The sequence below is a fragment of the Carya illinoinensis genome, chromosome 1 (genome assembly GCF_018687715.1).
Source record: "Carya illinoinensis cultivar Pawnee chromosome 1, C.illinoinensisPawnee_v1, whole genome shotgun sequence".
NCBI classification, from domain to species: domain Eukaryota; kingdom Viridiplantae; phylum Streptophyta; class Magnoliopsida; order Fagales; family Juglandaceae; genus Carya; species Carya illinoinensis.
In genome coordinates this window covers 32,304-47,448 of record NC_056752.1, presented here as the reverse complement: position 1 = coordinate 47,448, position 15,145 = coordinate 32,304, and the positions used below count along the sequence as shown (strand labels likewise).

General features: G+C 38.7%; 1 protein-coding gene across 1 annotated transcript; it reads right to left on the bottom strand.

The window, feature by feature from the left end:
* Positions 1-2,508: 2,508 nt before the first annotated feature.
* Positions 2,509-14,921, bottom strand: LOC122303972 (DEAD-box ATP-dependent RNA helicase 3, chloroplastic-like). The gene is made up of 10 exons (XM_043115978.1): positions 14,257-14,921; positions 13,162-13,298; positions 12,656-13,070; positions 11,643-11,741; positions 5,137-5,361; positions 4,135-4,512; positions 3,617-3,760; positions 3,423-3,518; positions 2,995-3,260; positions 2,509-2,774 (listed from the first exon to the last, which is right to left on the bottom strand). Exons 1-10 carry the CDS (start codon positions 14,707-14,709, stop codon positions 2,696-2,698), a joined length of 2,292 nt encoding a protein of 763 aa, XP_042971912.1. The 5' UTR covers positions 14,710-14,921; the 3' UTR covers positions 2,509-2,695.
* Positions 14,922-15,145: the final 224 nt, after the last annotated feature.

The window sequence follows — 15,145 nt, the reverse complement described above, 5'->3', positions numbered from 1 at the left end:
GACCAGGCTCCGCCATGAGAGTGGTCGAGTAGCCTGGAGACTAGACTCACCTCTTTGATCCTCACAGGGAGGTAAGTGACCCCCGCTCCGTCAAGATGGTGGTTAGGCAGTCTAAGACTGGACCCGACTCTTAACTCTCCACGGGAAGGTAAGTAGTTAGGCAGCCAAGGGCTAGACTTGCGCTATGCCTTGAGAGAGGTTGAGCAGCCTGGAGACTAGACTTGCCTTTATGATCCCCATGGAGACACAAGTCGGGCAGCCAAGGGAATGGACCTGCGCTTCAACGTGGGGTTGGGAGGGGGGGTTAGGTAGTGTGAGGTTGGACTCGCTTGTTGAATCTCCATGGGAAGGTAAGTAGTCGGCAGCCAAAGGCTGGACCCGTGATCTACCATGAGAGACGTTGAGCAACCTGGAGGCTAGACTCGCCTCTTTGAGCGCCACCGGAAGGTAAGTCGGGCGGCCAAGGGGTTGGACCCATGCTTTACCGTGGTGATGGTAGGACAGTCTATAGCTAGACCTGCTTGTTGATTTTCCACTAGAAAGTAAGTAGTCGAGCAGCCAATGGTTGGACTTGCGCTCCGCAGTGAGAGAGGTCGAGTAGCCTGGAGTCTGCACTCACCTTTTTGAGCCCAACATTGAGGTGAGTCGGGCAACCAAGGGGCTAGACCTGTGATTCACTTTGAGGGAAGTCCAACAGTCTGAGGCTTGGCTTGCTTGTTGAATCTCCACGGGGAGGTAAGTCGGGGGGGCTACCAAGGGCTAGATCCATGCTTCACCTTGAGGGAGGTTGGAAAATATGAGGCTGGACCCGTCTGTTAACTCTTAATCGAAAGGTAAGTAGTCGGGGCAGCCAAGGCTAAACCCTCGCTCTGCCATGAGGGAGGTCGAGCAGCCTGGAGTTAAGACACAATTTTGAGGAAAAAAAAAAACTTTATTCATCATTCGTATATACGTTTACAGTTTTAGCAAAAGAACTTCCAAAGGTGTTATGCATTCCATTGGTGCGGTAGCTCTTTTCCTTGGGCTTCTCATAGTCAATAGGAGCTCGGACGGTTGTTGGCAGTGACAACATACGAGCCTTCTCATCGCCACCCCAACTTTCCTTCTTCTCGAGTAGTTGTCCTTGTCTGTCTTAGCACTAGGTCGCCAACTTTGAATAATCTTTGCTTGACTCTCTTGTTAAAGTACTACTTCTTGATCTTCCTCTTGTTGAATGTTATTCTAAACTTGACTTTTTGCCTTTTCTCCTCTAGTAGGTCGAGCTGTTCTTCTAGTCTCCCGTCATTAGAGTGTTGGTTGAACTGGTGAATCTTGTAGGTGGGCATCCCTATTTCGACCGGCACTGTCACCTCATGTCCATAAGTGAGGGTAAATGGGATTTCCCTTGTCGAAGTTTTGACGGTGGTCTGATAGACCCACAGTACCCCAGAGAGTTCATTTGCCCAAGTCCTTTTCTTCTCGTCAAGCCTCTTCTTCAGTATTGAGAGCAGCATTTTGTTAGTTGTCTCGACTTACCCGTTGGCCTTGGGGTGTCTTGGGGACAAGTCAAATTTCCAAATCTGTACACTCTTGACTTCCATAGGAATCAGGTGATGTTGCTTGCCATTATTATCACTAGAGCTTCGACCTCCACCTATTTGGTGAAATAATTAATGATGACTACAAACTTCATACCTCATTTGCCTCGAGGTAGGGGGCCGAACAGGTCAATACCCTACAATGTATAAAGCCATGGCGACACAAAAGAAAAAAAAAATTACTGTTGCCACTCAAAAAATATGTTAATGTTAGACAAAGGAAAAAAAATACTACCATCAGACAAAGGACAAAAAAGTATTACCATCGGACAAATGACAAAAAAAATATTATCATTAAATTTTGAACAAAACCATAATCTTGATTTGTATTTATCCATTACAAATATCATTGCATTGGAAATACACAATTTTATAAATAATTTTATTATTTTTAATACAATAATAATTTCAAAACTATTATCGTAACCAGTAAAAGAAAAATCTATATTTGTGTTTACAAATTAGGTAGAAGGTAATAGTTGAAAATATAATAAAAAGACAAGAGTAAGTAGTTAAATTTGTAAATAAAAGTAAGTAGTTAAATTTGTAAATAGAAGTAAGCAAAGATTATAAATAAAGAATAGAAAAATATTGTTTTAATATAATAGAGAAAAGATAGGAAATAAAATGTATGAGATTTTTGATAGATGAGGAAAATTTAAGAGAAAATTTTAAGAAATGTTGTTTAGCCAAATTTTAGGAAATTGCTTTGGGAAATCAATGTGAGTGCTCTACGAGTTCAGCTCGCTACTGGAAATGGGCGAAGCCTTGGAACACTGAATTTTTTCTTTCCGTTTTTCTAAATAAATATTTTTTATAAGTATTTTTTCCAACCAGATTATCACTGTCAATTTTAAAAGATGAGAAATATCCAAACGACAAAGAATGCTACTAAATCTCTATCTTGAGAAATTTCATCAGCGCCAAGAGATACTAAAAAGATGCATATTTAGTTTTACGTAAATTGAAAATCGCAACTACAGAGTGAGAGAGAGCAAGATAGAGTTGATAACTTGATTCCTCTAAATCTCTAAATCTCCTGGTTCTATTGAACAGGCTGTGAAAAACATTCAAAGTCTTGCTTGGTGAGACGAAATATAATATGGAGTGCAGTACAACTAATAGTCTTGCTTGCTTGGGCATTCTGACGCCCTGTGCCCTGACCGTCCACAATTAAAACAGGAACCTCCAAAGCTTCTGTGATGGACATTCGGATGTTTAGTGAGTTTATACAGATATTGTGTTGATAGATGGACAGACAACCAAGTATGACCTTAAGTTAAATACAAGTAACTCAACAATATACAACCCCTCACCCCGAGTTGCACCTCCCATTAACATGAATTTCAAGATTAAGGCCATTTTCTTTTAGGAATAAAAAAAAAAAAAAAAAGTAAATTTTTTTAAAGAGATATACCTGTCCCTGGTTCTCGATTGTCTACCTCCAATTAGCCAATCGTTTCCCCTGCCTTTTGAAAATCGAGACCAATTGTTGTCGGTTTTATAACTCTGGCCACCACTCCTAAATAAACCGTCGTCACTTTCCGAGTCTCGACCACCATCCCGACCCCGTGAACTTCTAAGACCTCTCCGATCTCTAGATCCTCGCCTGTTATTCCGATCCCTGCCAGAAAACCTGCCATAATAATCACTTGGAGGCCCGTCATCTTGCAATGCAGGCAACTGTCATTCAAATAGAAGGAAAAAATCAGCTAGTAGTTTAATGCAGGGACTCATACCAATAGAAAAACTTCAAATGAATAAACTCATAGCCGATGCATGCAACACGTGTCATCATGTCATTACAAGCAACTATTAAAAGAAACGACCAAATCTATAATCAACCTTGGTAATCTTGGAAATTGTGTTTCCCGGTGGTGCTTGCCTATTAAGCAACTCTTTGGCTATCTCCTCCGGAAGATCAAAAACCGCACCGTGAACCTGATATAAGCTGCATCAATAACTTATACTAGAAAAAAGCAATGCATAGACATAGAGATTCTAGAACGGAATAACCAGAGCACATTGTAGACACAAACCCTTTCATCTGCAATTAGATGTATTTTTCCAACTTCATCAGCAGCTGCAGGATAAACATCAGAAAGAAACCCAGTGACAGATCTAGCAGACAGGTATCTACTAGAATAAGCTGGATCTCGACTCAATTGCAATGTAACCCATCCCTGCAATACAAGTACCGAGTAGGAATGAATCATCAAAGCCCAATAGAAGGCATTGAGCTGTAAAAAGTTCAAGGATTGAGCTGATTGCACATTTTAAATTATTTTGCTTTTGAAAATTTTTTTCACGAGTCTTAAGCATCAAACAATTATGCATTCTTTATTTTTCAAACATTCATTTGAATTAATGATTATTTGAAATCAAATGTTGAACTTCATTTCAAGACTATTATTCCCCAAAGGACAAACTGCCAACAAGAAAATTTAAGAATTACTAAGCTTCAATGTCAATAAAAGTCTCGTCATTTAACTGCTTAATATTGACGAGACCTTTACAACTTGTTAACTTCCAACAGAAAATAGAAGGCATCATTTACCTGCTCATGATTGATGAGAGACCGGGATGAAGGAGGTCGGGAGAATCCACTCAATAGTGCTAGTGCAGCAGCAAGAGCACTCACTCCCCGTTCTTCAATCAATTTTTGTGCGGTTGGGGTGAAAAACTCTACAGACTTGGCATGAACTCCGGCAAGAGTAGCAACCACTTGTCCAGCAGATGACTCCAGAACCTCTTCAATGGCTGGTGGGCTAACAAACTCAAACTTGCATCCCACATCATGCTCAAGGGATCTCACCGTTCTCCTCTGGCTAGTAGCAAACAACAGAATTGCAGTACCTTCTTTTCCTGCACGTCCAGTACGACCAGATCGATGCACAAAAGTCTCTGGATCATTAGGAAGTTCATAGTGAATGACCTGGAGAAATGGGTAGAACGAGATTCTTTCAATGCATCAAAAGAAAAAGCTGGAGAAAAGTGTAACAGGTAACGAAAAACTTTCAATAAAAGCAAAATCATAACACTAGTAGCAAATCTGAAAAGTGGGAGATGCAATATGGAATCAGAAGTGGACGTTTCCAATACGAGCAAAAGTTGATCTCCAACTGTTTCTCTCCAAGTGATAATTTACTTCAGATAATGAACCAATGCAGTGAATCTCATCTTAGGCCAATCTCAATATTAATTTGCGATCTCAGATGCAATGAACGAATGTATTTTAAGAACAAATGTTAATGGAAAATATCATATTTTCATGTCTAATTCTTTTTTTAAAATTATTAAATTTATGTAAGATACTTAAAACTTTTGATAGATGAATAAGATACTTAAAATACTAGAGTTTATCATAGGAAGATAAATAGTTTATTATGGGTCATAAACCAATTCCACAAACTTAGTTTTTTTAATAAGCAAGATAAAGATTTTATTAAAGACAGAAAAGGGTGTTATCCCAGTACACAGGAAATATACAAGAGATCCAAATCACCAAAAGTAAAAAGTGCTAGAAAATTATAAATTCTTGAATTTTCCACAAGCTTACCAGATCAACATTGGGGATATCGAGACCACGGGATGCAACATCAGTGGCAACAAGAACTGTGAATTTCCCTTGTCGAAAACCATTTAACGTTCTCTCCCTTTGATGCTGAGATATATCTCCATGCAATGCCTCAGAAGGAATGCTATTTGTTAATGCCATTGAGACTTCATCAGCATCGCGTTTTGTCCGTGTGAAAACAATGGTCTTCCCACCCTTTGCATAAACCTGATAGATATTAACACTTGGTGTAATGTAAATGAAGTTTTACCTTTATCTTTGAACTTGAATTGAAAAGCAATCCAAAGAGAGATGATATTGATGCAATGACATGTGAACAAAATATCTTGTGATGCATTAGAAAACTAGGAGCAAGAAATAACTAAGAAGGGTTACATTTTTAAAGAAGTTTCATTTTGCACCTCCAACTACCAAGCTTTGTTCAAATTACCAAAAGCAATGATCTGGTACTTCAAACTACCAATTTCCTTCGATTCACACATCTGATGAGTATACAAAGAATAAATAAAGAGAAATTAAAATTAGAGCAAGAGAGAGAGAGAGAGAACCATGTGCCCTAGATTGGGCCAACGAAAAATGGACACCATCAACCACCCCCTAGGGTAGTAGGGTGTCTAAATCAGGCCAAACACCCAGGGAGTGGCCTTTTTGGAGCGGCAACTGGATGGCCTGATCTAGGCGGCAGGGTGGTCAGTGAGTGGTGGAGGCCCACATGGCTCTTTTCATTACATTTTTCTCACTTAACTTTGGTAAGGGTGTTCTAGACAATTCACTCTAAAATTTTACGATTCCTTCATATTTACCAGATCAATCAGACAGGGTTCAAAATGAAAAAAAATCTTTTCTTTGTTTTTTTGATAAGTATTGATATGCGATAAACCAAATTATAATAATTAAAATATAGATTGAAATTCATAAAAGAGTTTGTGATCAGGTCTCTTAAGTCATTCCTAAAGTTTACTAGCTAGCCTCTCACTTCTCACTGTATATTCATGTCACAAAAATTCTAATAAGGTATAATATTTACTCCTTTGATGGCCAAAAAAAAAAACAAATCATCATAAACTTCAAGATATTCTAACACTTCATAATAAGAACTAATATAAACCAATATCAGCTTGGTGGGACAAGCTTAGATAAGGATTTGCTAGTTAATAGACCATCTTTGGCTAATGGTGCTCTAGCTCATAAAAAACCAATCCAAGTGGAAGGTAAAATGACAGGCCGATGTAGATCCTAAACGTGCCATTTCATTAAACGGCCAGAGGCAGGTTTAAGAGCCCCAATCCAATTGGTCCGAATTTCGTTAGGAAAGCCATTCAATTAACTGACCCAACTTTAGTTAGATGGCAAGGCTTTTGAATCCTTGAGGAGAAGTCCTTGAGACTTGAAAGGCCCTTTCAGGAGACGGACTTTTGTAAAGTTGTGAAAGCATTGAATAGTGAAAAGGCATGGGGCCAGATGGTTTCTCTATGGCTTTCTTTCAAGTCTACTAGTATATGATTGAAGAAGATATAAGGGGTGTACACAATCATTTCTGAACTTCTTGCTAATAGGTTGCATATGGTGATAGAGGATCATTTCAAAGCCCCTAGAATGCCTTTGTTAGATGAAGCAAATATTAGACTCCACCCTTATTGCTAGCAAGTGCTTGGATAATAGGCTTAGATTTGCAGAGCCTATGGTGCTCTACAAAGTAGATACTGAGAACCCTATGAACATGTTTGTTTTTTTTTTATGTCGGGGAACCTCTCCAAGGCAGGGCCCTTTGGACCCACCCCTGCAGAATAAACCCCGGTCCCGTACACCGCACCCTCGGAAGTTTCCCTACACGGAACTGGTTGAATCGCTAGCTTTTCACCAGGGAGTGTGGCCCCAAAGGATTGTTTGCACCCATGAGGTATTGAACCTTGGACCTTGAAGGGAATGAGACCCCAAGACCAAGGCCTTCACCACTTGGGCCAATCCCTTGGGGTTAGAGAACCCTATGAACATGTTAATTGGGAGTTCCTTTTATATTTGTTGAAAAGATGGGTTTAGGAACTCTAGTGTTATTTACTTGTCACATCTTCATGCATCTAATACTTTGTTATTTTGTGGGGAAAACTCAGATCACCTTCATTGCTTGCGTGCTTTATTCTTATGTTTTGAAGTGGTTTCAGGCTTGAAAGTTAATTTGTTGATGGTGGGTCAAGTTACCAACGTAGGTAGTTTGGCTAGCATTTTGGGGTGTGAGATGTCATCTTTACCTTTGAGATACCTTAAAATTCCCTTGGGGGCCACCTTCAAGGCAAAGGTAATCTAGAATAGGGTAGTTGAGAAGATGGAGCAAAGGGCAGCTGGCTGGTAGGGAGAGGATGTATTTGTCATTAGGTATCATGTAATTAGCTGATTGATTGTGTTTTAAATGCTGGTAAACACCAGTTGGTGCATTAACACTCGTTGACAGACTTCTTTTTTATCTTAATTATTAATTTATGGAAAGTATTAAAAAACTTGCCAAATTGGGATTCTATTTAGACCTGTGCAGAGCTGTGAAAGCTGACTGGGAACCTCCAGAAAGTTGTCTGGTGAGTTTTTGGGTAAGAAAAGATTTGCCCTGACTGAAATTAATGAAAAAGAGCTTCTAGAACCCAGCAATCAAGCCTACCAAGCACTTTTAGAATTCCTGTCTGTTTGAATTTTAAAGTTTAGAAGCTTGCAGGTATTCCAAAACTACCAAGATCTACAGCCAATTAGGTTCATATCAGGTAGGCTTTATTCCTTCAAACCCTAGCTGCATTTAATCAAACATCACCCTAACTAAGTGTGGAGCCCCCCTCCCAGCCCTCGTCATTCAAATACTTACATCAAATCTTATAGGAAAAGTATAGGAAGCCATTCCCAGGTCTGCCACGACACTTTACAGCCATCTCCTCCTATTTTCCATTAAACAAACCAAAGTAGCATCAATGCAAATTCTTTCCAGAACCTGTCACGACCATAGATAAGCTATAATTTTCAAGTTTTGCCACTTTCCATCATGAAAATTTTGAAAATTAGCCACTGAGATTACTATGATGTGTCTGCCAAGATAGGGACTTCTGAACAGGAAATACAAGTCTGAAACCTCATCTTTCGCTGCAACCGCCAGGAAATACAACTCTGATACTCATACAACAGTGAAATCAGTGCACACTGATTGTGTTTTCCTACCATTTTAGCACCTTAACATCATCTTTTTCAAGCCTTAAAGGATCCCTAATGGCTGTATTCTTGGTACAACCTATAAATTAAATTCATGGTGAGTTCTAGTAGGTATCCTCTCTAGAATTTTGAAATGAGTCTAGGGCCTCGTTTGGTTACACCGATGAGATGAGAAGAGAAATTTGTAAATAGTAGTGAGATAATTTGTGAATAGTAGTGAAATAGTTTGAGTTAAGATGTTTTATGGGGTTTTGGAAAAGAAGAGAGAAAAAGTTGAAAAAAAAATTATAAAGTTAAAAGAGGGTTAGAATATAATTTTTTATATTATTTTTGTTTTGGAATGTGAAAAAGTTGCATTGTTCTTTGTGTTTTATTTGGAAGTTTGGAAAAGTTGTAATGATTAGATGAAAATGTTGAAAAATTGAAATTGAAAAATGTTTGTGTTCGAAACTTTGAATGGTGTTTGGATGTAGAGATGAGATGAGATAAAATGGAATCAGATGGTTTGAAAGGTTTGTGAAACCAAACCATACTAAGTTGCTTCCTATTGTTTCCCTATAAATAATATACAGAATGGTAAGGCTACAAAAAAGCAAGAAACCACAACACTGTCTAGAAACTCTATTGGACAGATTGTTGACACTTGAATCCTTCATAGTTCACAGTAAGGTTTGTGCAACCCTCCTATAGAGTTTAAAGGCCATAATTGTTAGCACAAAAAATTAAGCATTGCAGTGACTCCATTTGTCCCAGGGATTGAGGCATATAATTGGAATCATAAGGGGTAAAACCCTATGCCACAAGGCGCAGCCCACATGCACACACCCAAAGTTAAGCTTGTTTTTCGGCCCAGGACCAAAACTGTCCAACAGCTTTTAGAGTTTTTAAGAAGCTCTACAGGAGCCAGAGCAAGTCTAGGAACACTAATGTTTAAGCCACTGAGCAGCAGCCTGCAGGGTATTAAATAGAAGCTTTATAAGACCTTTTAAAGGTTCATAATAGCCACAAAAGTTATAATTGAGCAAAATTATGTCTTGTCAACTAAAAAGTGCATATGCATCTAGCGACAAGATAGTCTAATGTGATCTTCCTTTGAACAACGAGTCATTTTTTTTTAGCGAATTACTGCATTTATCTGAGGGATCCACAAATGACGAAAATCTCTCTTTTTCCTACCTCTATCTCGATAATCTGAAAACAAAGCACTTATTCTCTGTTGAGTAATTGTTCCCCCTCTTTGCTACGCTCATCTCCCCTTAGGGAAGATACAACAACAAACAGCTAAAACTTTCAGCTTTGGTTGCTTGTGTTCAAAACAATCTTGGTTATACTCCTGCTTCCAAAGATCGCTTCGCTTGCTACTAAGAACTCAAGGAACTCGAAACCTTGAGTTTAAGATTTGCATAAGAGACCATAGAACTGGCATCTGGAATCAGTCTCGTTAATTGGCAATTTCTCTCTTGGCATTAGCGAATCCCTTCTTCCTTTAGAAGAGTCATAGGCATAGCCCAAGTACACAGGAAGAATACAAGCAGTATACACCTAACTATAGAGTCATTTCTTTAAAAATACAAGTGTTTGATAAAGAAAAACGAGAACTAACCTCATTTAAATGTTTTTCCTAGGTTGCTATGGAAGAATTAAGGTTGAGCAAACAAGGTAATGAGGTAAGGAAATATGATCATACCTTGCTTCTTCAAATGTCAATGAATTTTTTTCTCTAAAATTGTTTGATGTATTATGATGTTATGTAACCGTATTTTGTAATACTTTCCATCCATCCAATACTGTGTGAAATAAAAAGTGATTGCAAACGAATTTGTGTGTATGCTTTCCCTATACTTATGATGTAAATATGCCAAGTTATGAATATCATAAATGAAAGAGAGAAAGAAAAGGAAAAGTGTGACAGCATGATGCATGCATGTAAATGATTTAAATGTTTCTCTTGGTATGACTGCGGATCAATGGTACCAAAGGGGGCAAGCCCTCTTTTATTGTCCATTGGAAATCGCTCACTCGAGTGAGCCTAGTTTATCGAGTAACGTCCGTATCCTAGACGGGGTCCCACCAATGGCCACAGGCACAAAACTGAGATCCTTATGATCCCCACCCACGCTTAAATGTGTGCTGGCAACTTGAGAGATTAAAGGAAAATGCTTTTGTGATATGTTTGAAGTTTCTTATAGAAAGCGTGAATGTTATTTCAAATGACACTCGTTTCTACACCTCATATACTGTGTCACCTATCCATTTACCAAGTATTCAACTTGACTTATTTTTATGATTTAAACATCCCAGATATTGATCATGATGATGAAGGGTCAGTAGTTCCAGAACCAGTGATTGAGCCAAAACTAGTTTGGAGACCCTGACTTAGTCAAGCATTTTATTAAGTGTCATTCGCATAGTATTTCGGATGTGATTCATTTTGTTTTATGTTTAAATAATTTATAGAATTTTGCAATATCTGGTACTTAAAGGTAATGAAAGTGACATTCCTAACCATTTTACAGGAAAGAGGTGATACATAGAAAGATTACTTAGATCAAGAACACACCATTGAATCTGTCTACGCATTTCGTGTCTCTATTTCCACTTTCTTCTATTGTTACTAACCGATAAGAGATGTTGTAGTAAGACCTCATTTGGGGTGTTTTAGGTGAAAAAGCCAATCTTACCTGGTAAGCCAGGCTAAATAATGTACTCCAATCTTGAAGGGATGTTGAGGAGTTCAAACCTACTCTTGTTTAATCATGCACTCTTGGAAAAGTGATGTTGGCATTATCAGAATGAGAGACAGGCCTTGCGGAGTTTAGTTGAAGACTCTAAAAAAGGATGTTTGGATGGTGTTCTTATGAGGTAAAAGGACTTTACAGGGTGGAATTATGGAAGAACATAAGAAAAGGTTGGGGACAGTTATCTAAGCACACTAGATTCAAAGTGGAATATTGAATGAACCAGGATTATATTTTGGCATGATTTGAGACGTGGTGGTATGGCTTTCAAGTAAGCTTTCCCAGACGTGTTCAATGTTGCTTGTGTCAAAGAAGTTAATATGGCAGATCATTGGGAGTTATCTATTGATCTCCCTTAATGGAATGCAGATTTACCAGAGTGGCTCATGGCTGGGAGGTAAATGCCTTTACTGCATTCTTTAATATGTTATATTCCACAAGTTTTAGAAGATGTGGAAGTGAAAACAAACTGCTGTGGGCCTCTTCCAAGAAATGAGTGTTCAATGATTGTTCTTTCTATAACATTGGCCGAAACAAGACTAACATATGACTGCCAACTCTTACCGTGACAAGGTCACTAAGAATGGTCCTCTTTGAAGATGCAGTGGCGGATATGGCATATAGCTTGATCCCTTCCGCAAGCTTTTCCTCTTGGTCACCGACCTGCAGAGATGAAGAGGGGAACAAAAACAAGATTTGATACTCATTTCCAGTCTCACTGTAGTATGGGTCTAAATACATATTGAGGAGCCTTTACCAACAGAGAAAAAGCCAAACACAAAGAAGTCTCAAATGCTATAAACGAAATCTTTAACCTTGCATCTAACTTTACTCACAAACGTAATCTTTCAAAGGAAGTTGAAGAAATGTGACTATATTATCATTGGTATGTTACAACTTAAAGCTTGTTTCAAGCAATAAAAAAATAAAAAAACCAAACTTCACAGTTCAAATCGAGCTGAATAGCATTTCACATTACAACTAAGCTGCAAAGCAGTGGGTAGGGGTCAAGATGTTTACCCATAAAGTCTTAAACTAATACTGGGGGGGGGGGGGGGGGGGGGGGGGGGGGGGGGGGAGAGAGAGAGAGAGAGAGAGAGAGAGAGAGCATTTGCACAGATGAGTTGGATCATATTTCATTCAACTGGGCACATTGACTAACTAACATAACTGAGTGAACAGATTTTTTTTTTTTGATAGGCAACTGAGTGAAAAGATCATATTCCGCAGGAATGAGTCTGGTAAAGTGATTTTTCTCTTTTCTTTTTCACTAAGCATATGGAATATGATTTTTAAAAAAAATCATCAGGATTTCTTTTAAAACTAATCATCAAGTGCTCAACCATTGTGGTATTAGAAAGAACATGGCATTGACTATATATTAAATATGTGAACCATCCACAAAGTGTCCATAAATAATAGTGATTACACGCCCCTCAAAATCTGAATTATAAGGAGATTCTTATATGCCTAATCCTACGAGATTCTCTAATCATGCAAGTTGTGGAAACATGAAAGTCCTGCAATTTTTTGGGAGCATAAAAAGAAAGAAAAGAAGCAAAAGAAATAAATTGTACCAAATCAATTGTCAATGGATTGTTCAAATATTTCCGTGCTAGTTTCTTCACCCAACCAGGCATAGTTGCAGAGAAAAGCATACTCTGACGCACAGGTGGTAGCTTTTCTAAAATTACTTCCACATCCTCCTCAAAGCCAACCGCAAGCATCTGATCGGCTTCATCAAGAACCAAATATTGAACTTCCCCTAGTTTGAGGCTGTTACCATTGATAAGGTCGATTATTCGACCAGGAGTTCCAACAACTACATCAACCCCACGGGAAAGTGCATTCTGCTGTGTAACGTAAGAAACCCCTCCGTAAACACACACAGTACTTAAATAAGGTGCAGACTCTTTGATCTCCTTTTCCACTTGCTTTGCGAGCTCCCGGGTAGGTGCAAGAACCAAAACTCTAGGAAGACGACCGGACTGCCTACAAACACATAAAGAAATACCTGACATACAAAGAATGATCACACAAATCCAAAAATGGTAGCTTTTAGCATATTCGATATCGTGAATACCTTTGAGACCCTCTTTGTTCATCATTTTCATAAAGGCGTTTAATAATTGGGATCCCAAAGGCTAATGTCTTCCCAGTCCCAGTCTTTGCACGAGCAATGAGATCTCGACCTTCTAGTGCAGGGACTAAAACAGCTCTCTACATAATTGAAGGACAAAATAATAAGTATATCGAGAGTATATATCGTAATGACCCAAAGAAGCTCCAAGCCACGTGAAGGCCTATACTCCAAAACGGCTAATTGAGATTACAATTGGAGCCCATTGGAATCATCATAAAGGGCTTGAGCTTCTCCCTTCCAAATAATGTGTAATCTCATTTTTTATCAGTAAATGTGGAATCTCATTAGCCAACTTCATGTACACAATTCAGGGGTAACACACACGAGCTTGCGCACACACAAAACCATAGAAATATAAATATACATAGACATTCACACGCACAAAGAAAATTATTAACGTAAATAATTTTCAGAAAAAATTAAACTAGTTTAAAAATAGACATTGATGATGATAGAACAAAAAACATCTGCACTCTACAATAAATGGAGCAACTGAGCATGAAAGTTTAAAACTTCAGAAAAAGACAAAATATAAATATTAGCGTCGAGCAAATTAAATAAAAAGAGCTAGTTTTAAAAGTCAAACACACCGTAGTAGCCCAAGATATAATATATCGGTGAAAAGAAAAGAGAGGATATTCCTCAGTTCGTGGTTATTCAGGATCATAGCTTTAAATAATGGTAGCATTACATGAAAGCAATTTTTTGCGGCAACAAATTTAACTCAGGTAATCAAGGACAGTGAACAAAGTGTTAGTACGAATTATATCAACAAGTTGCAAAGCAAAATTTTATGACGCAAGAGTTTCTAATAATCCAGAGAAGCTGGATTGTTCGACTATATATATATATATATATTGACATATATATATATATATATTCTAACACCTAACATACTCATAAGATGAACACGTCAAGAAGCATGAATTTTTCAATTAGCCAACAAATCACAGCCTAAAGAAGAGAGAGAGAGAGAGAGAGAGAGAGAGAGAGAGAGAGAGAGAGAGAGAGAGAGAGAGAGGGAGATTAAAATACTTGAATGGGAAAAAGGTGAGTTATCCCACGCCTCTCGAGGGTATCGATGAGGCTCTGAGGCAATCCCAATTTGGGAATAGCGAGTTCCTCCTGCAACCCAGAGGCAGCAGAAGATGGCTCCGTCTCTGAGTCATAATAGTCATCCAGAGAGTCCTCTGAGAAACCACCACCGAGGCCTTTGAATGCCTCTTCACTCAGGACCGAAGAATTGGGAGTGGCAATAGCGGAGGGAATCGAACCAAATCTTTGCTGCTTGAAACCACTCCTGAGTGTACCACTAGAATCGAAAGAGAATGGCCTTTGGCCAGAGTTGTAGGCTTTCAGAACATTGCTGAAGTGAGACTTCTCGGATAACTGTAACGAAAGCAAAGGCGTTGTTGTTGTTGCTGTCCTTCTATAGAGCTCGACTGTCGGAGTTTGGTAGACGGACAAAACGCCAACGAAAGCAGCCATTTTGAAAGCAAAAAAAAGAAGAAGAAAGAAGATAAAGTCTGTAAGTGAGCAGAATATGCTTGCTCAAATGTACTAAAAGAAGAGAAACGTATAAAATATGCAGGAATGAGGGAGATATTGAGGCAACGGGAAGAGGGCGGCGTGGAGGGCTTTATGGAGGAGGGGATAGGATGAGGAGCCGAGAGCGAAGGGGGGGGGGGGGGGGGGGGGGGGGGGGTTTGAACGAAGGGAGATAAGGTCACACCCCTTCGTGAAACGAAAAGTCTTCTTGCAGGCGTTGCTGTGCATCGAAGTGCACCGACCAGCTGACATGGAGTTTTATTTTAAGAAAAAAGAGTTTTGCTAAGTACAAGCACAGTCGCGTATTAATCTATATACTAATATTGATTTATTCATACTTAAAATTTAAATTAACACTGTTTTTAATAAAATCTAC